At 40.1% G+C, this 21,636-nt stretch overlaps 1 protein-coding gene and 1 non-coding gene across 4 annotated transcripts in view; both read left to right on the top strand.

Moving 5' to 3' along the window:
* Positions 1 to 15,084, top strand: part of TSC22D1 (TSC22 domain family member 1) — a 146,496-nt gene extending 131,412 nt beyond the window's left edge. The window contains exons 1-3 of one of the 3 annotated variants that reach the window (XM_015121008.3): positions 11,324 to 11,417; positions 12,510 to 12,561; positions 13,731 to 15,084. In XM_015121008.3, coding sequence (XP_014976494.1) covers positions 12,559 to 12,561; positions 13,731 to 13,988 — 261 coding nt within the window. In that variant the 5' untranslated portion in view covers positions 11,324 to 11,417; positions 12,510 to 12,558 and the 3' untranslated portion in view covers positions 13,989 to 15,084. Of the gene's footprint in view, positions 1 to 11,323; positions 11,418 to 11,746; positions 12,104 to 12,509; positions 12,562 to 13,730 lie in introns of those variants that run through there. The other 2 variants (XM_015121006.3, XM_015121004.3) reach the window with 2 other exon arrangements.
* MIR7169 (microRNA mir-7169) lies at positions 6,471 to 6,521 on the top strand. Its single transcript, NR_128344.1, has one exon. It is a non-coding gene; the product is annotated as a microRNA mir-7169 (primary transcript).
* Positions 15,085 to 21,636: the final 6,552 nt, after the last annotated feature.

Genomic DNA, 21,636 nt, shown 5'->3' with positions numbered 1-21,636 from the left:
TAAGTCCTTGTATTATATTTTTCAAAATAGCTTTTGTTCCCTTTTTTTTTCTTTTAGTTTAAAATGTTTTAAATCAAAATACTACATGTAGGCTGGGCATGATGGCTCACGCCTATAATCTCAACACTGGAAGGCCAAGGTGGGAGGACTGCCTGAGCCCAGGAGTTCGAGATCAGCCTGGGCAACATAGCGAGACACCGTCTCTATTTAAAAAAAAAAAAAAAAAGAAAGGATAGGTATCTAAAGCAGCCAAATTCATAGAAATAGAAATTAGAGTGGCAGTTACCAGGGGCAGGGGAAGGGGGAAATGGGAAGTTATTCAATGGATAGTTTCAGATCTGCAGATGAAAAAGTTCTGAAGATCTATTTCACAATAGTAACAATATGCTTAACACTACTGAGCTATACATTTTAAAATGGTTAATGTGATAAATTTTGTTATGTGTTTTTTACTACAATAAAAAATGATACATGAAAATATAAAGATTAGATAGAATTTTAAAAATTATCAGTTTCTTCTTCTTTTTTTTTTCATCCCAGTCTGCTACTTAGGGGCAGTCATCTTTTCATTTTTTAAGATGTAAATTACATATAGTAAAGTTTCCCTTTTTAGTATACAGCAATAGTGTTGTTTGTTTTGGTTCAGGGCATACACGCACAGGTTTGTAATATGGGTATGTTACGTGATGCTGAGTTTTGAGGTTCTAATAATCCCGTTACCCAAGTGGTGAACATGGTACCTGATAGGTAGCCTTTCAGCCCTGGCTCCCCTCCCTCCCCACTTCTGGAGTCTCCAGTGTTTACTGTTCCCATCTTTGAGTTCTACATGTTTGGAAAAACAGTGGGCATATCACCACTACAATTTAGATATGAGACAGTTCCATCACCCACAACAATCCCCCTCCTCTACCCCAAGTTTCTGGGAAATTCTGATCTGGTTTTTGTCTCTATAGTTTTACCTTCTCCAGAATGTCTCATAAATGGAATCATATGATTTGCAATCTTTGAATGCGGTTTCTTTCTCTTACCATACTATATTTGAGATTCATTCAGGTTGTTATGTGTATCAGTAGTTTGTTTCTTTGTATTGCTGAGTATTATTCCATTGTCTAGATGTACTATAGTTTGTTATCCATTCTCCAGTTGAGTGACATTTGGTTTGTTTCTAGTTTGGGATGATTAAAAATAAAGTCACTCTAAGCATTCATGTCCAAATTTTTGTGGTAACATGTTTTCATTTCTCTTGGATAAATAACTTGCATTGTGATTACTGGTTTTTATGGAAACTCTGTGTCTAACTTTATAAATAAGTGTAAAACTCTTCTGCAAAGTGGTTGTACCATTTTGCATTCCCATCATCAATATATGTCTTCCAATTTTTCTGCCTTCTTTTCAGCATTTTGTATTTTCAGGTTTAAAATTTTAAACTATATTTTAGCTATTCTGATAGGTGTGTAGTGGCATATCATGGTTTTAATTTGCATTTCTCTAACAATTAATGGTGTTCAGCATTTTTTCCAGGTACTTATTTACCATCCATGTATCTTTGATAAAGTGACTGTTCATGTCTTTTGCCCTTTTCTTTTATTGGGTTGTTTGCTTTCTTGCTATTGAGTTTTGAGTTCTTTATATATTCTGGATATAAGTCCTTTATCAGATATGTGACTTGCAGTACTTAATTCTGGTCTATAGTTTGTTTTTTCATTCTTGTAACATGATCTTTCAAAAAACAAGTTTTCATTATGGTAAAAGTACATTTTATCCATTTTTTTTCTTCCATGGATTGTGCTTTTGGTGTCTTACCTAAGAAATCTTTACTGGTTCAGGTTCAAAAGATTTATGTTTTCTTATAGAAGTTTTATAGGTTGGGATTTTACAGTTAGGTCTATGATCTATTTTAAGTTAATATTTCATATGGTGTAAAGAATGGATCAGTTGTATTTGTTCTTTGCAGTTGTTCCAGTACCATTTGCTGAAGACTTTTCTGAATTGCTTTACATATTTGTGGAAAATCGATTTGCTGCATGTGTGTGTGTGTGTGTGTGTGTGTGTGTGTGTGTGTGTGTGTGTGTATCTTTGACTAATCTGTTTTGTTCCGTTACTCTATGTCTGTCCTTTTACTAGCACCACACTATGGTGATGCAAGTAGCTTTACAGAAAATCTTGAGATCTGGTAATGGGAGTTCTTCAGCTTTGTTCTTTTTCAAAAATTGTTTCAATTATTCTAGTTTCTTAGCTTTTATACATAAATTTTAGAATCACTTTGTCATTTTCAATAAAATGTCTTAAAATTTTGATAGGGATTATACTGAATCTATACGGTAGCTGGGAAGTGTGGAATTGATAGCTTAATGATATTATCTTCTAATCCACAGATGGAGTATCTTGTCATTTGTCAGGTGCTCTTTGATTTCTTTCAGCAATGTTTTATAGTTTTCAGCATAGAGCTCTTCTACATATTTTCTTAGATTTATACCTATTTCATGTATTTTTGTTTTAAAATTTCACTTTGTGTTCATTGCTGGTATATAGAAATATATTTGATATTTGTACATTGAAATTCTAGCTCATGACCTCGAGAAACTTGTATCTTGTTAGTTCTAATAATTTATTTGCAGATTTTTGGAGGAGTGTCCACATAGATAGTCATGTTATCTGTGAATAGGTTTTTTTTTTTTTTTCTTTCTAGTCTGGATGACTTTTATTCTTTTTCTTGCCTTATTGCCTGGCTGTTATCTTCAGTATGATGTTGAATAGGAATGCTGAGAGTAGACTATTGCCTTGTTTCTAGCCTTAGGGGGAAACCATTCATTCTTTTACTGTTACATATGATGTCTGCTGAATGTTTTTTGTAGATGCCCCTTATCAGGTTGAGGAAGTTTCCTTCAATTCCTATTTTGCTTAAAGTTTTTCTCTTTTCCTTTTTAAAAAATCATGAATGGATGGTGATTTTGTCAAATGCTTTTTTTTTTTTTTTGCATATAATGAGATTATATTTTTTCTTTTTAGTCTGTTGATAGGGTGAATTACATGATTTTTGAATGTTTACTTTGCATTCCCAGGATAAATGCCATTTGTTAATAATATATTACTCTTTTTATATATAGTTGGATTTGATTTGCTAAAATTTTGTTAAGAACTTTTGCATCTATGTTTATCAGAGCTATTAGTCTGTAGTTTTTCTTTTTTATAATGTCTTTATCTGGCTTTAGTGTTAAGGGAGTGCTGGCCTCATAGAATGAGTTGTAAAGTGGTTTTTTAAAATTTTCTCTCTTTAGTCTTGTGGAAGAGTTTGTATAGAATTGGTGTTATTTCTTTCTTTAAATATTTAGTGGAATTTACCAGTGAAACCATTTGAGCTTGAGGTTCTCTTTATAGAAAGAGTTTAAACTATAAATTCAATTTTGCAAATACATACGGGACTATTCGAGTTACCTTTTTCTTCTCATGTGAGTTTTGGTAGTTTGTGTCTTTATAAGAATTTGTCCATTTTTGTTTAAATTGTTAAATTTATTGAAATAAATTTTGATATGCCTTGTTTTTATTTTCATTCAGTGCAAAATATTTCCTAATTTTCCTTTTGATTGCTTATTTGACCCATGGGTTACTTAGATGTGTGTATTTTTTCCCCAAGTATTTGGAAATTTTTCAGATAATCTCATGTTATTGATTTCTAATTTAATTATATTGTAGTCAGAGAACATAATGATAAAATCGACCTTTTATTATGTAATGACCTTTATTCTTTATAATATTCTTTGCACTGCAGTCTACTTCGAATAATATAGCCACCTCAGCTTTCTTTTATTGTTAACATGGCATATCTTCTTCCATATTCTTATTGTACCTATTTGTGTTTTTATATTTAAAGTATATTTCTTATAGGCAGCATATAGTTGTGTCTTGGTTTTTCATCCAAACTGGCAATATCTGCCTTTTAATTGAGGTGCTTAATTGAGACCATTTATATTTAATGTGATTATTGTTTTCTTTTCTTTTTTTTCTTTTTTTTTTTTTTTTGAGACAAAGTCTTGCTCTGTTCGCCAGGCTGCAGTGCAGTAGTGCAATCTCAACTCACTGCAACCTCTGCCTCCTGGGTTCAAGCAATTCTCCTGCCTCAGCCCTCCCAAGTAGCTGGGATTACAGGCATGCACCACCAGGCACGGCTAATTTTTGTATTTTTAGTAGAGATGGGTTTTTACCATGTTGGCCAGGCTGGTCTTGAACTTAAGTGACCCACCCACCTGGGCTTCCCAAAGTGCTGGGATTACAGGTGTGAGCTACCACGCCCAGCCTAATGTGATTATTGATACAGTTGGTTTAAATCTGCTATCTTGGTATTCATTTTTTATTCTATTATTTATTCCCCTTTTCCTCTTATTCTGCTTTCTTTTAGATTATACATTTTTTTTTTTTTTGAGACGGAGTCTCGCTCTGCCGCCCAGGCTGGAGTGCAGTGGCCAGATCTCGGCTCACTGCAAGCTCTGCCTCCCAGGTTCACGCCATTCTCCTGCCTCAGCCTCCTGAGTAGCTGGGACTACAGGCGCCCGCCACCTCGCCTGGCTAGTTTTTTTTATTTTTTAGTAGAGACGGGGTTTCACCGTGTCAGCCAGGATGGTCTCGATCTCCTGACCTTGTGATCCGCCCGTCTCGGCCTCCCAAAGTGCTGGGATTACAGGCTTGAGCCACCGCGCCCGGCCGATTATACATTTTTTATGATTCCATTTTATCCTCTTGTGTTAGCTCGTTAGATTTACAGTTTATAGCATACATCTTTAACTTATCATAATGTACTCAGCAGTATACTTCCCTTCCCCCTTCTTAGCCCTTGTTCTATCTTTGTCATACATTTACATCTACATATTGTAGTATACTCCCATACATTGTTATTTTTGGCTTTAAACAGTCAATGATTATTATAGGCAGAGCCTCAGTATGTTGCCCAGGATGGCCTCAAACTCCTAGCTAGGCTCAAGTGGTTCTCCCACCTCAGCCTCTTGAGAAGCTGGGACTACAGGTATGTGGCACTACACCTGGCAACAGTCGGTTATCTTAGATGTAAATAGTAAGGGGGAGAAGTTTTTGTATTTAACCATTAGTTATCATTTCTGGTGCTCTTCATTCTCTTGCATAGATCTAGTTTTTTCATCTGGTATCATTTTCCTTCTGTCTGAAGGAGTTACAGTGATGAATCCTTCCAGCTTTGTGTGTCTGAAAAGTCTTAATTTCACCTTAAATTTCTGAAAGATGTTTTCACTGGGCATAGAATTACAGATTGACAGGGTTTTGTTTTGTTTTTTTTCTTTCAGTTAAAGATGTTGCTGCACTGTCTTCTGTCTAGCATTGTTTCCAACCAGAAGTCAGCTATCATTCTTATCTTTGTTGCTCTGTACATAACCTAGTTTTTTTCCTCTGGCTGCTTCTGAGATTTTATCACTGATAGTAAGCAATCTGATTATGATACACCTTGTAGACTTCTTCACAGTTCTCATTTGGGGTTTAGCTTCTTGGATCTGTAGGTTATTGTTTTAATAAAATGTGAGGAAAATTACCATTATTTCTTAAAATGTTTTCTCTCCTTTTTTTTTTTTTTTTTTTTTTTTAGGGACTTCGCTACAGATATATTTGGTTGCTTGAAACTGTCCCACAGCTTATTGACACTTTGTTCTTTTTTTGATTTGTTTTTCTTTTGTTTTTTTGAGTCTCGCTCTGTGGCCCAGGCTGGAGTGCAGTGGTGCAATCTCAGCTCACTCCAACCTCCGCCTCCTGGGTTCAAGCAATTCTCCAGCCTCAGCCTCCCGAGTAGCTGGGATTACAGGTGCGTGCCACCACACCTGACTATTTTATATTTTTAGTAGAGACGGGGTTTCACCATATTGGCCAGGCTTGTCTCGAACTCCTGACCTAAAGAGATCCACCTGCCTTGGCCTCCCAAAGTGCTGGGATTACAGGCGTGAGCCACCACACCTGGCCGATTTGTTCTTTTGATTCAATATTTCTTCTGTGTTCTATTTTGGATTGCTCATATATCACTAATACTACTTCTGCCCTATCGAATCTACTGTTAATCTCATCTAGTGTATTTTTCTTCTCAAATATTGTATTTTTCACCTTGATAATTTAATTTAGGTTTTCTAACATTTCTCACACCTGTCCTTAATATGCTAATGTTTTCATCTACTTTCTTGAACATATGAAATATAGTTATAACTGTTTTTAATGTTCCTGTCTATAAATCATCTTTGTCATATCTGGGTCATTTTGATTAATTTTTCTCCTCATGAGTCATATTTCCCTGCTTGTTTATATGCCTGGTACTTTTTATTGGATGCCAGACATTGTGAATTATTGGATGCTAGAGACTTTATTAAATATTCTTGAGCTTTGTTTTGAGAGAAAATTAAGTTACTTGGAAACAGTTTGACCTTTCAGGGCTTCCTTTTAAACTGCTTTATGTAGGACCAAAACACCCTTCAGTCTAGGACTCATTTTTCCCTTAAATGAGTCCTAGACTGAAGGGAATTAGAATTCTTCTAAGCATTCAGAAGGAGACTTAGGCAGTATCCTTCTGAATATCTGATGTCCCTGTTTACAGAGTTTTTTCATTTAGGCTGGTGGGTGGTAATACCAACTGTGCCTACCCTATGTGATTTCTGAAAATTGTTCTGCCTGCTGCTTTTTGGTGGTTCTCTCCCAAGCCTCTGGTAGTTTCCTACATGCAGGTGTGGTAAGGACTCTGCTGAAGCCTGGAAGCAGGAAAAGTGCTGCAGATCTCTATAAACCTTTTAAAGTGTGTGTGTGTGTGTGTGTGTGTGTGTGTGTGTGTGTGTGTGTTTTAATCAAAATACATGTACATACCCAAAGAGCAAATAGAATGAATAGGAAAAAAAATAGCAGTTCCCTTTTTTCACTCATCCAGTCGGTGCCTTAGACGCAGCCACTTTTAAATTTTAGTTGTTTTTTCTCGTCTTTACCTCCACATTTCTATGTAATATATTTATACTTACACTATTTCTTGCTTTTTCCATTTTAGATTTTAGGTAATCAAGTTGTAGTAGAATAGGATTTAGCACTTCTAAACCATTCCTGCCATGCAATTTTTCTTCCTGTTACCTCCTCAATAAAGTTAACTTTTTAAAGGTAAATCCATAAAAAAATGAAAAAATAATATGGGTCATGTAGATTTTATTTATGAGTATTCCATGTTTTCTTCCTTGCTCTGTTTTCAAACTGCTTTGAGCTTATCTAATTGTTCCATTAGATCTATCATATACCTATCAGTAGCTCCCCTGTGCCCTGCAAATGCTTAGATGTGTTAGATAATCTGTGTGTTCATTAGCACGGAAGCTCTCCCTCCTGGAGTTCTCCATCTTCCCTTACCATTGCAGACCAGGTACAGACCAGCTGCAGCCTGGGCTTGTCCAGCAGGAGTCCCCCTGAGATCTCCCTGGACTTCAGCCTGATGATTCCCTTCCTTTCCTCCAGTATCTGAGTTCCTGGTTCCTATTTCCCATGCCTGCCTTTTTTCTTGATTTGCTCCTCCATTTTGGTGTCTGCAGTATCTAAAAATGTTTTAATTCTGCCTTTACCCTCAAATGATGATTTGGCCAAATAAAGAATTCTGGATAAAAAACTCTTTACTCTCAGAATTTTAAAGACATTTCCTTCATCTTTTTCTGGCTGCCAGTAAAGTGGTTCTGTTGCTAGTCCCTGTGTTTGTAACTTGTTTCTTCCATTTGGAAGCTTTTAGGATTTTCTCTGTCTGCCTAGTGATTAAGGTTTCAGGGTGGTGTGCTTCAGTGGAGGGCTTTTTCATTTCTTGTGGTGGGCATTTGGTCATCTCATTTAACTGGAGACTTGTGTCCTTCAGTTCTGGAACAATTCTTAAATTATTTGATAATTCTCTTCCATCTGTTCTCTCTCTAAAATAGAAATGCATCCTATTTTGATGTTGGACCTCCTAGATTTATCCCTTAAGTTTCTCTTCCGATTCTTTGTTTGTTTGTTTTTGAGACAGAGCCTTGCCCTGTTGCTCAGGCTGGAGTGCAATGATGCAATCTCAGCTCACTGCAACCTCTGCCTCCCGGGTTCAAGCAATTCTTCGTCAGCCTCTCCCCAGTAACTGGGATTATAGACATGTGCCACCACGTCAGCTAATTTATTTTTATTTTTATTTTTATTTTTAAGTATAGACAGGGGTTTACCATGTGGGCAAGGCTGGTCTTGAACTCCTGACCTCAAGTGATCTGCCCACCTCACCCTCTCAAAGTGCTGGGATTACAGGCATGAGCCACTGTGCTCGCGCCTGGCCACTGTTCTTTTTGGAAGCTTTTTCCAACCAGCCTTTCTGTGGAGATAAGGAAATGTAAAATGTGGTTGAATTTAACAGCCATTTCTTTGGCATTTCTTCTTGTTTTGACAGTGGGTGGGACCCGACACTAAAACATTATTTGTTGTTTATCTACCATTCACATTTAACTGATAGTCCTGTAGTTTCATTTGTTAAACCTGGTAAGTATATTCCCATGCCTAGTGAGAGTAAACTAGAAAAAGGGAGGTGACGTGGGAGTCCTTAGACAGGAGTGATTTGGTCAGGTACAGGGTAATGTGCCTTTGCTTCTTTCCTGGCAGTTGTTTTAGATTTGCAAGGAGTTTGGACAGGGGGAGAAAGAGGTTACTCTACTTGAGTGCTGAATCTCTGACGGTACCTGTGTTGGCCAAGTCAGATCAAGTTTGGAAGAAAAGCACTTGTTATAGGAACCAGAAACACTCAGGCCCGTTCCTCTTTTCCTATCCTGTCATGCTTGCTACCAATATGCAGTGGCGGTTGAATTGGAGTCTATGTAAAAAGGCTCTTAGGCAGACAACAACAGAAAATACCTCAATCTCAGTTGTCCAGGCTGTTTAATGTGTATGAGTTCCCACTGGGGTGGTACCTCCTGATCTTTGCTCAGTCCTGAAATGGACTTATATGGTCCATGACTTTAAGGATCTCTCCTGGAAGCCTTGTAGTGTTTTTCTCTGCCCTGTCAGCAAGTCTTAGCTCTGACGAGGCACCAGACATATGGATCGTTTGTCTTGCAATTAGAAGAGCCTTTGAACGTAATTCTAGCCATTTGTGCCACAGACATTTCTGATCCAAGGGTTTTCCCTCCATGTAGCTTTCCATTTCCTTTGCCTTCTTTTTCAAATTATCTTTTCAGTTTTCATACAAAAGTCTAGTTTTAAAGGAATCTAGCATATTTATGTGAAATATATGAAAAGATTAGATTGCTAATCATTTTATTAGTTGCAAATCCTTTGGCTCAACAAATTCTCCAGAAGTGTGCACACACACATACATGTTCAAGGATGTATGTAGAAGGATGTTTCTTGCAATTTTATTTAAAATATCCAAGTAGTAACAATAACTGTAATGTACTTCAATAGGGAAATGGGTTAGACTATGGTTGCTTATATTTGCTTCTCTTGCTTGATACAATGGATGATCAGTTAAAATGATTGAAATAAAAACAGCTTTCTGTTTATGTTGAAGAACAGCATGAATAAATTCAGTTAATTTAGTAATTTTTTAATACTCAAGCGGGAATTTAAAAATTTTTTATATGACCTTAGAGTTTTGTTTTTTAAAGCTCTTTTTATAGCTTAAATGATGCTTTAATACCGTTTTTTCGTGAAGTTGGCATTCAGTTAAAATATGTACATGGAATTTAGCATACAAATAGTTTTAGGTATAGCTTTAACTTTCAAAATATAGAAACTATCATGCAGTAAATAATATTCTGGTTAGCATTCATAGACTTAGGGGCCACATGCCTGCTTCCCAAATAATTATGATTTCCAAGCTTATACTTAGTCTCTTTTTATTGGAAATGGATATCTTTTTTTAAAAAAATAAGCATCATATGAGTTAATATGTTTAATTTTTATAAATTATAAATATGCTAACAATTACTGTTATTTAAAAGCCAAACCTTAAAATTTGGAGAATATGAACCTTTCAGTAAAAAGGGAATCTCATCGCTTTATAGTTAGTCCCACTTTGGTTTTTAACCCAAAAGAGAATTGTGGTCTTCATCATCTACTGCGCTCACCAGATCTGGTCTGGTTCCTAATTACTTTGGACAGTTTCTGAAAACCAAATCCACCTACCCCCACTATCAGCATTGAGTTAACTTAAAAATTGTCTAAATGGCTCTGATGGCAGTTTTAGGAAAGGATGCTGCTTGAGGAAAGATGCTTATTTGGGAGAGAAGACTGTGTGTGTTTGTGCATGTGCGTGTATTACATATATATGTTCTACGGTCAGATTTTATGTTGGAATTACTTGTGATGAGACAATTTTATCTACAGATTAGAGGTCTCCCCAAGTACTTTGTAGATTTTTTGGATTTTATATTATCATGCCATTAGAGGGCAGTATTGTAGAGGTTAAGTTTTCTTTCTCGCATGTATTGACTTGCAAACTGTTTATGTTATAATCAAGTAAACTTCAGGGCTTAGATTTCTAGTATATTAAGTTGTAGCCTTAATTGATGCATCCCTGAAAGTATTTTAAATTAATATAGGAAATTTTGAAAGGGTTAAGCTATTTTATTCCCACATCTCTTGATTTTGGTTTGGAGAAGAGAATTATTTGGTCAGTGTGGCCAAGAGGATGAAACAGAGGTGAGCCTACAGCATCTATTGGCTGCTTAACTATTTTTAACCACGATTATATCCTCCTTTTTCTGGTTCTGGACACGCAAATGGGCAAAGAGACTAACTTCAAGGATTTGTGTGCTTTGAATACATACTTGACCATATTTCAATCCCTCTGATGTAAGAAGGCGCACAGGATTGAGGGACTGAGTCTTAGAGGAATTGTTACTCAGCTTCCAAAAACGTGCCTTAGGGACTTACTAAAAATAGATCTATGTGGAATTCAACCTGTGGATTGACTTTTCTAGGTCTAAATAGAAGAAGGCATATTTAATTACTGGGGAGAAGGTGCTAATAGGGAGATATGATTTTAAGGTTTGTGGCTCTGGGGGCTTTTTGGGAAGATCCTGGATTTTATCTGGAGTCTTTCCCTCATGCCTAGCAAAGAATATATAATGTTTTTTGTTTTGTTTCTATAAAACAAAAGGTAGTATCTCTCAAAGAGTAAATGTGATTTTTTTCCCTCTAAAATTAAAAAAATAGTATGATCGCAGGATGATTATCCTTAAAAATAAAACCGTCTATAAAATCCTCCCAGTACCGCTGCCGGTAAGAACTAGATAATTGAAATCAAGACACTCGAGCTCTTGCAAGTCTTACAGTGGTGGGACTGGGCATGCCCAGTAGCTCAGACGGTTCTGGTTGCAAATAGGAAGCTTTCGCCGTTCAGCAGCCGCGGGACACAGCTCCGGGGTCGGGGTCTGACTCCCTTAAACGTAAGCACGTGCGGGGGCCCCTATAGTATTTTTCAGGGACCCTTCACATTTTCTGCCCAAGCAGTGGCCCAGTGTTCTGAGGCCGCCCTGGAAACCTCTGGGCCCAGCACCCCACTCCCTCTGAGCACGGCCCTCGCCAGGCCAGCCCACCCCACGAGCGGGATCCGGAGAATGGGGGCGGAGGTGGGGGTGGGGGGAGGCGGGGAAGCAGAGAAGCGGGAGGACCAGGAAGGGAGAAGGGGAAGGGAGAAGGGGGCGGTCCCAGTGGCGTGCCGGCCAATCGGCGCAGCTCTTTCCTGCATATATTTTGCACTAAGACCGGGAGTCCTGGTCTAGAGCTGAGTGGAGCCCGGCTGCGGATCTGGGAAGCGGCTCTGCACGGCACTGGGATCTGCATATTCCTGGGATCACGAAGCCCCAGAAGCTGGGTTTCTTTAAATTAGGGCTGCCGTTTTCTGTTTCTCCCTGGGCTGCGGAAAGCCAGAAGATTTTTATCTAGCTTATACAAGGCTGCTGGTGTTCCCTCTTTTTTTCCACGAGGGTGTTTTTGGCTGCAATTGCATGAAATCCCAATGGTGTAGACCAGTGGCGATGGATCTAGGAGTTTACCAACTGAGACATTTTTCAATTTCTTTCTTGTCATCCTTGCTGGGGACTGAAAACGCTTCTGTGAGACTTGATAATAGGTAAATGTCGGCTAGGATAGTTTCTTTAAATTTATTCGTGGGATACTTACAATAATACAGGTGAAAGATAGCCAGGAGAATTCCTTTGTCCATTGCTGAGAGATTATGGTGACATGGATGTTGCTTTTCGATATGTTTAGAATAACCTTATTTTTTCAAATCTGGCCAGAGAACAGGCTTTCCCCACATTATGTAATTTAGTCCTTTGTGGCTTACTAAAATAGGGAGATGCCTGGATATTCGTTAGTAAGAAAGGGGCTGGCATTTCCTGGAGGGTGATACATTACATAGTGTTAAAGAATATTCAAAATATGATGCTAGCAATATCACAAAATTGCAAGATCCTTTTTATCTTGGACGCTTAAGATACCATTTATCGATGACCTTTTTCCCTCCTCTTTTTCAGCTCCTCTGGTGCAAGTGTGGTAGCTATTGACAACAAAATCGAGCAAGCTATGGTATGTACTGATGAAAAATCATTTATAGTAAATGTGGGCACAGCACAAAAATAAGATGTTTCGTGGAACCAGTGCATCCCTAAGTTCAGATGATGTCGATTGCTCTTGATGCGCGTAGAAATGCCGGCGCTGTCTCCATTCGGCCAGCGTGGAGCCACCTAACACGGCAGCCGTGGAGGGAGAAAGGGGCCCTGTGGGTAGTAAATAGTCTCCTTCCCGGGACTGGTTTCACACAAGGGGATTTTCTCACGGTGACCCTTTTTGCTGGGGATTTATTAGGGAAGCAAGCGCTCGCCCAGTGTCTCCTTCGGCTGGTCGTGAGCACATCTTTAGCGATGTGGCTTTACTAGGAATCCTAACATTTTACTAGGGAGCCGGGAGGTGGGGAGGGCCCCAGAAGTCGGGATCCTGGGTAAGGGCCTTCTAGACGGTGCACAAACGGGTCCCCGGTGGCGCGGGCTCCTGCACAATGAAGAAGAATCGGAGAAAAGTTTTGTTTTCTTAGCCTGCGCCTGGATTTCTCCTATTTTTTATTTCCGCCTTGGCCGTTCTTTGTTATTGGAGCAGCGCCTGTGGCTCTTCTCACGGGATTCTCTGCCCACTGTTGCTAGGCAAACTCTGAACCTTTAATTCGGAGCTATAAATAACTCGGGCTCCCATTGGCTGCGATGTCTACCCAGGTTTCTGTGATGTCAGCTTAATCACGAAAAGCGGGGGGGGGGGGGGGGGGGGGTGGAGGGAAGAAAATGCGGCAACATGTTCGGTAGGAACTGGCTGCAGCCGGTGCTGAAGGAGGCGGCTCCGGGCGAGCGTGGGGCGGGGCCTGGGGGCGGGGACGCGGTGGGCGCGCTGTGGCCTGAACATCCCCGCTGCTGGTCTCAGTCGGGGACCCAGCGCCCGGCTCTGGCCCAGTCTCAGATAGGAAGCCGGACTTGGGCGTTTCTGGCCAACGTCTGTAGAGAAGCACAGACTTTTACAAAGCTTGATCATTTATACGTTAAACTCAAGTATTGTACAGTCATGGCTGTATTCAGATTCCCCAAGTGTCATTGAACGAACTTTAAAGGCGGAATATGTAAATAGCGAGAGCCATATAAAATAATGTCTTAGAAACTCAGAGTCCAGAAAATAGCAAATAGTGAGTTAAACCTTTTCTCTCTTCTTTGCAGGATCTAGTGAAAAGCCATTTGATGTATGCGGTCAGAGAAGAAGTGGAGGTCCTCAAAGAGCAAATCAAAGAACTAATAGAGAAAAATTCCCAGCTGGAGCAGGAGAACAATCTGCTGAAGACACTGGCCAGTCCTGAGCAGCTTGCCCAGTTTCAGGCACAGCTGCAGACTGGCTCCCCACCTGCCACCACCCAGCCACAGGGCACCACACAGCCCCCCGCCCAGCCAGCATCGCAGGGCTCAGGACCAACCGCATAGCTGCCTATGCCCCCGCAGAACTGGCTGCTGCGTGTGAACTGAACAGACGGAGAAGATGTGCTAGGGAGAATCTGCCTCCACAGTCACCCATTTCATTGCTCACTGCGAAAGAGACGTGAGACTGACATATGCCATTCTCTCTTTTCCAGTATTAAACACTCATATGCTTATGGCTTGGAGAAATTTCTTAGTTGGGTGAATTAAAGGTTAATCCGAGAATTAGCATGGATGTACTGGGACCTCATGCAGCTTGGCAGATATCTGAGAAATGGTTTAATTCATGCTCAGGAGCTGTGTGCCTTTCCATCCCTTCCGGCTCCCTACCCCTCACGTCCAAGGGTTCTCTCTCCTGCTTGCGCTTAGTGTCCTACATGGGGTTGTGAAGCGATGGAGCTCCTCACTGGACTCGCCTCTCTCCTCCCCCCAGGAGGAGCTTGAAAGGAGGGTAAAAAGACTAAAGTGAGGGGGAGCAGAGTTCACTGTACAGATTTGACGACTGTCACCAAAATCCATAAAAAACAATAGTACTGTGCCTCTTCTCAAACAGTGGATGACACAAAACTATGAGAGTGACAAAATGGTGACAGGTAGCTGGGACCTAGGCTATCTTACCATGAAGGTTGTTTTGCTTATTGTATATTTGTGTATGTAGTGTAACTATTTTGTACAATAGAGGACTGTAACTACTACTTAGGTTGTACAGATTGAAATTTAGATGTTCCATTGGCCATCTGAGGAGGTGTGGACTTTTATATATCGATCTACATAAAAACTGCTACATGACAAAAACCACACCTAAAGAAATTTGAAGAATTTGGCACAGTTACTCACTTTGTGTAATCTGAAATCTAGCTGCTGAATACCCTGAAGTAAATCCCTGTTCACTGAAGTCTTTCAATTGAGCTGGTTGAATACTTTGAAAAATGCTCAATTCTAGCTAATGAAATGGATTTCCCAGTAGGGGTTTCTGCATATCACCTGTATAGTAGTTATATGCATATGTTTCTGTGCATGTTCTCTACACAGTTGTAAGGTGTCACTGTATTTAACTGTTGCACTTGTCAACTTTCAATAAAGCATATAAAATGTTGATAAACAAGTGTTTTCATCTGACCCTGTTAATATAATGGCAGTCATTTCCACAACTGTTTCCAGGTAAAGTTTAACAATTTGACTAGTAGAATCCTGAAGGGGAGTAGAATGGTTGGAAAAGTCGGGGCATGATTTGACTACATCAAGTAAAAGGAAATTGACACTGCATTGTTCAGCTGGTAAGGGAAGAGACAGTGGAGGAGTCCAGCTCAATTCTAATTACTGTGTGACTTGGACAGGTTGCTTCACTCCTGGACGGATGTAGGGGTTTGAAAGAGACAATCTCTTACATTCCCCTTTGGCTTTAAAATTCTAGGAGTCCATGAAAATCTTAATCTTCCACTTTTTGTTGAACTGACAGAGGAAGAAGGAGCCTTATTTGTATAATTGCAATAAGCAGATCTAGGATCAAAAGACTGAAATTGGAGAAGCTGATTTCCACTTTAAGAACCCTGTCACCCTGGGTTGGGATGTTTCTCCTAGTGTAGGATGAGTTTCTAGCTCCTGGGATAATAATTGCTTACATCTTTTGTGTAAGCAAAAGATGATTTGGGGTAGGACCGCATGAGTAAGGATGTCCTTGCAGTTGATTCTGCATGACTATAAAATAGACCACAATTAAAACCACAAAGGAATCCTGAAGCAGATTGGCACCTGAGGAGTGAGCTTGAGGGATCCTCCTCTGCAGTAGGAGTAATGTGAGCGAGCAAGTGAATGGGTGGGTTTACCAGCTCTGCAATCTATCAACCTGGGACCTCTGCAGTGGCCCCTGCCCAGTGGGAAGTGTGCCAATCCCAAGCTCTAAGGCTTGTCTAAGTCCTTGCAGGACAAGGACAACTTTCTGAATCCTTCATTTCTCTAATCTAGAGCTGGTGGGAGATTGAGAAGTGAATAGGACATCCAAGCTCCCTGAAAAGAATTGTTCGATAATGTGCATGCATTATAAAGTGGTGACACGGGCCTCCTATTGAAATGATGGATGGCTCACTGCCATAGGCTGATAGCAGTTGTCATAAAGATATTTTGGGGGAATTTGAAGAGGACTTGAAAAAAAATCTTTGTCGTATTGGCTTGTTGGTTATATAACTTCAACTTTAATAAAGGAATACTTATGTAGTAATTACATTTCCTTGAAAAAGAAAACCATAGTGAATAGAAATCCCTAGCCATTTCATTTTTTATGTTTTTAATGAAGATCCTTAAAATACCATAGGTGGTAATCGTGGCAAATTTGCAAAATCTCATGTCAGTGTATTATTAAGATGGTGGAGAACTTTTTCCTCCATTATTTAATGGAACTTTGGGTCTTTTTATTAAGAATGTGAGACTCATGAAATTTTGGTAGCTGAATGTTGTTTGTGAAATATGAATTATTAAAAGATGTCTTTCCATACATGTTCCTCATTTTAGTAATTACTAAACGTACTTGAAGTTATTGACTTATTTATGTATTTAAGGTATTTAAGGTAATTTAAAAAGGCATTTTGCTACTTGCTTGTAGACCTGAGTATGGGTCTTACTGGCCTGTGGGTTATTATAGAACTGATTATGTTGCACTTATGTTCTGTGGAGAAGGAAAGATTTTTAAGGGGAATGGCGTGCTGTAGCAGCACTGAGTGTTCATGACATCAGTTGCAGCAGGAGAAACCCCCGTTCAGTGAAGGAGAAATCGAAGGAATTTTACATGGATTTTAATGAACGTCTACTTTCTGTTTCAAATGAACAGTGTTCATATTTCAGTAATTGTGTGCATTTTTTGCATACTTTAAAAGAGAAAATTTATTTTTCATCATGGGATAAATATGCAATGCCAGAACAGCTTTAAATTTATGCAAGAAATCTATAAAAGTTAATTATAACTAAAATTAGGAATGAAAATTAATCTATATAGACACTACTCTGCTCTTGCTTTGTGTGAAATAAGTAGTTGAAACTACCAGGGCCTGACGACTGCTTTTGGATGTCAACCTCAAATCCATTCAGGCAGCAATTGTGGCATTACGATTAGAAACGGAGGCAGAGAAAATCAAGTTTCCTCTCCCTCTTAGTTAAAATTGCCTGAAAGTGGAGATCTGTGCCCACCGATAGAACTTGGAAGCAGACAGTGCAATAGGTCCCTGCACTGGTGTGTGGGAGGACCCTGAGCTGAGAGGCAGGCTTCTGGCTGCCAGGCCTGGCCCTGCAGTCATCAGCTATTTGACCTTTGGACCAGGAACGGAATCCTTCAGACCTGAGTTCTCGTCTGTGAAATAAGGATTGGATCAGGTCACCAAGATCATGTCTAGCCACAGATGCTGCAGTCTCTGCATTTGATAATGACTTTATTTTATTATTCTAACTTTTGGTGGGAGGGTGTGTGTGTGTGTGTGTGTGTGTGTGCGCGCGCGCGCGCGTGCACACTGTTTTTGTTTGTTCATTTAACTTAATGACTAAAATTAATTTGGTTTTCTTCCTAGCTCCTCTGCTGGTTACTAGCTAAGTGACCTCAGGCAAGTTCCTCGTTCTCTGTTTCCTCATGCTTACGGTGGGGACATGCTGTCTCCATAGGGGTTTGTGAGGCTCATGCTGGGAAGCTGTCAGCACAGAGACGGGTTCAGAGTGAGGTGGGTTCAAGGAATGTTAACCATTACTATTATTTCTGAGTCATTCATCTGCTTGTTTATGTTTGTTTATGTATTTAATTTTGTATTTTTCATAGGGATAAAGGTGTGGCAGCTTTATTTTCTAATAGCTTTTGATTTAGTATTTGGTAATAGTAGTGACTGTTTAAACTTTACTGTGAAAACACATGGGAATAATATCCTTTAGAATACAGATAGAAACACACCATTTTTTTCTGTATCAAAGAAATAATAGCAAAAGGCTGCCATTTCATTTCTGTGAATCAGAGAAGGGATTCGTTGGGAATTGTCCACGTTTCAGTGTCCAATATTTTCAATATTACAAAAATAATATTGGTGGAAGTAAATGATTACAGGTGGAGTAGATAGATCTTAAATTATTAATTTCATTACAGAAAAAGGTTCTATGTAAACCAGTGCTATGGAATACCAGACAGGCCTGAAGTCGCTAGGCTTGGGGATCAGGTTCTGGCAACAGCTACTTGGAAGGTTCAGTAGCCGTTTAAAAATGTGCAGTATTACAAGAGAGGTCTGTGCTTTAGACCAGGTGTTCAGGACCCCAGTGTCTGTGGGATATGGTGGAGAAGCTTCTTGAGTGAGTGAGGTAAGCAGTAGGACGTGGTAGTGACTGTGGCATTTGGGGAGTGTGCTCAGCTAACAGGGACAGTGCTATGTAGCTCCATCCAGTTGCCATATGGAAATTCAAGCACTGTGTTGCTCGATCTTCCAATTTCTTCCAAGTTCCGTAAATCCAGGGTTCTGTCTGGAAATGCCTGACTTTTGGACACTGCACAGACCAAATAAGAGAGCACACCTATTAAGCTGGTGTGGCCCACAGGCCGCATGTGTCCCCCCCTGCCTTCTGTCTTCTGACCATCTCAAGAACTAGAATCTGCCCTAAATGGCAGCTCACCCTTCAGCTCAATAAATCAGGAACATGTCTTCTTTTTGATGAGAGAAAGGGGGCACAGGCTATTTGTGCGACTATGGTGCACAGTAAACTGGTACTTTGTGTTGAAAACCATGTGTTAACTTACTCAGAGAACACGCACTGAGTACCTGCCTCAAGCCAGAGATAGTACAGTGAACGAGCCACAGTCCCTGTCCCCAAGGACAGCTCACAGAAGCTGCCTTTAAGATAAATGAGGTAGTTTGTTTTCTGGCAAAATTTGCCTTATGCAATATAAAATCTAAATTATTCATTTGTTGTTCCTTCTCCGATGAACCCTTTGGCAGAAATATTTCTGGGAATTCTTCTAGGAACTCTTGTTAAATGAAGTGTTTTTTCAATGTGGTATATCCCCTACCACTACATTTTATAGCTGATTCACTTAGGAACAAAGACCATGTTTATCACCAAGGTTGGTGCATATCACTTGGTGATGTGTATCACCAAGGTTATATAACACATGACCCAAATTTCCAGGGACAACATATATTTCAGTTAAAATAATCTGCCCTATTGTCTCATAAGTACATCCAATTCATGCCATGATAAGTGCTTTGTCGTCACTGTAGACTCAGAGACCAAGAAAACAGAAGACTTAGCGTCTCTACTTAAAGAATGAGGATGCAATGGAGACTTGTAGGCTGACGAACCGTACTGATTTACCCAGGACTGAGCGTGTTCTGGTTAGTGGGACTTTCAGTGCCAAGTCTATGAAAGTCCCAGGCAAACAACAACAAACAAACTGGTTGCCTGAGATTCCATTTTCTCTTCCACCTGGGCACATGCCTGAATTACATCCCCACCCCCTTGGAGTTTGGAGTGACCATGGGATTCGGGTTTAGTCAATGGATGAGTGACGATGAGGTGACTGAAGCCTCCCAGACTTGGCCCATGAGAAAACCGTTCTGAGTGATCTGCCAGGCTCTTACCCCTTCCACTGATGGGATGGAGAAGACCCAGCAACCTTGGGAGTGACAGAGCCCTTGTCAGATGGATCCCTGAATGACCGAAGTATAGTGCCCTGCCCCAGGAACTAGGCAGCATAGTTGGATGAGCAAGTGTGTTGCCGCCGTTAGGCATTTTAAAATTTGCTTCAGTGGCTAACCTTTGCTAATATGGTTATCAGTACCTGAAGTGGAGTGATGTTGTCAAAAAACATTAAATATGGGGCATTGACTATGGTTGGCTGGTGGATGGCAATGAAACTACTGGAGGATAGAGAGATCAAGACCCGTATTGTGAAGTGACAAAATGTTTTCTAACTGTGGCCGGCAATAACTTGGGAGGCTGGCCATGTGCCTGGTGAGCATGTAGCTGGTACTAGAATGTTAGGACCTGTCACTCTTCACGTTGTTAACCCTCGTATGCTTTTCAAGGAAAAGGTGAGCTCACAAAATAGTTTGTAAGTGCAAAGGAAGGGGAAAAAGAAATGCAGAAATTTGGGGCTATTCGATACTGGAAAAGCCTATTGTTTCTACACCCCAAGGAGCTGCAAATCAGTAGGGCCCATTAAGCCTTTTCATTTAAGGTGCTTTATCCCTTCAGCAAAGGTTAGACAAAGAGTATTAATTCCCCACATATGCCTTTTGTTTCAGATGACTTCTGCATGGTCACTGTCCAGTGGATAGAGGTAGGGGAGCAGAAGTACAGGGAGGTGCAGAAAAATATTTTAGGTCTTGCTACTGATACATTAAAATGACTGGAAACAGAGAAGGGAGAAGCCTACTAAGTTTTTGAGGAACATTTGCTACCAAGTGAAACACAAGCCAACCCAGACTTAATAACAGCAAGAAAACTTTGTTGAAACTTTCAAACAACCCTCAGGCCTCCCCCACACTGGCTGTCTAGCTCCCAGGAAGAGCATTCTGTCCAATGTCCATTTCATACATGGCCCTGGGGGATACTGGACAGGAAAAGCCTCCCAGAGGTAAGAGGCCTACAGTTTTAGAGAACAATGGACCAAGGGTTTCTTCCCAGAGAGTAGAATCAGGGTCTAATCGGAGAGCTTCCCGAATTGCCAGAGCAAAGGCATCCTCTCAATGCCCGCCCAGCAGGATTTCCTAATAGCTGAGGACTGGAGCCTACTGTGTGTTTCCTATGCTTCCAATGGGAGGTTTATTGCAATTATTATGCTGCACTCCACCATTGTGCATTGTCAGTGGAGGGGAAGACAATTTGTCTTAGGTTACATATCACCAGACCTTAAGGAGCCACATTCAGACCTGTGCCTCATCTAGAGATCTTGGAGTTTTGAGCTGGATATAGTAGCTCAATGGGACTTTGGGTTATTGCCCCTGGAGAGGGTGAGTGTGTTCTGTGAGGGCAGGAAGATGAAACATACATTAGAATCTATTGGCAAAGACTGGTAGGTGTTTTCCAAAAAGCCTCCTGTCTTCCTGGTTACACAGACCACATTTCCCAGGTTCTCTTGCAGCTAGGTGAACCCATGTGATTAAGTTCTAGTAAAATAAATGTGGGCATAAATGTCATTTTATCATTTCCAGGCCTGATTCATAAAAACTTCCCATGGGCAATCCTCCATGCTCTTTCCCCTTCAGCCAACTGATTGGAGACAACTACAACCACTTTGAAAACCACGTGTTGGCAGATGGCAGAGCCTCATCAGCCTGGGCCCCTGAGTGACTGAGTGGACCAGAGTTTTTGGCCATGCCCTCAACCTGGAACTGCTCAAGACTGTTATAAGAAAGAAAGGAACAAATTCCTATTGTGTTTTAGACATAATTTTTGAGTTTACTACCTTCATTGGTATACATACGTGCATAAAACCTGAAACAATATTACAAAGAAATACAACTGCCGATTAACGTAATGCAAGTTGAGCATGTCAGAGCCAAGGGGCAGTAAATAGATGAGTAGAATATATGTCAAAAAGGTAAGTGTTGAGGCTGACTTTGAAGGCGCTGTAAAATAACACATGGGAAGAATAATTTTTGGCATAATTATAAAAAGCAATTACCTTCCCATG

Source organism: Macaca mulatta, chromosome 17 (genome assembly GCF_049350105.2).
Source record: "Macaca mulatta isolate MMU2019108-1 chromosome 17, T2T-MMU8v2.0, whole genome shotgun sequence".
Classification (NCBI taxonomy): domain Eukaryota; kingdom Metazoa; phylum Chordata; class Mammalia; order Primates; family Cercopithecidae; genus Macaca; species Macaca mulatta.
The sequence above is the reverse complement of the archived record's forward strand: the minus strand, read 5'-3'. Positions and strand labels throughout refer to the sequence as shown.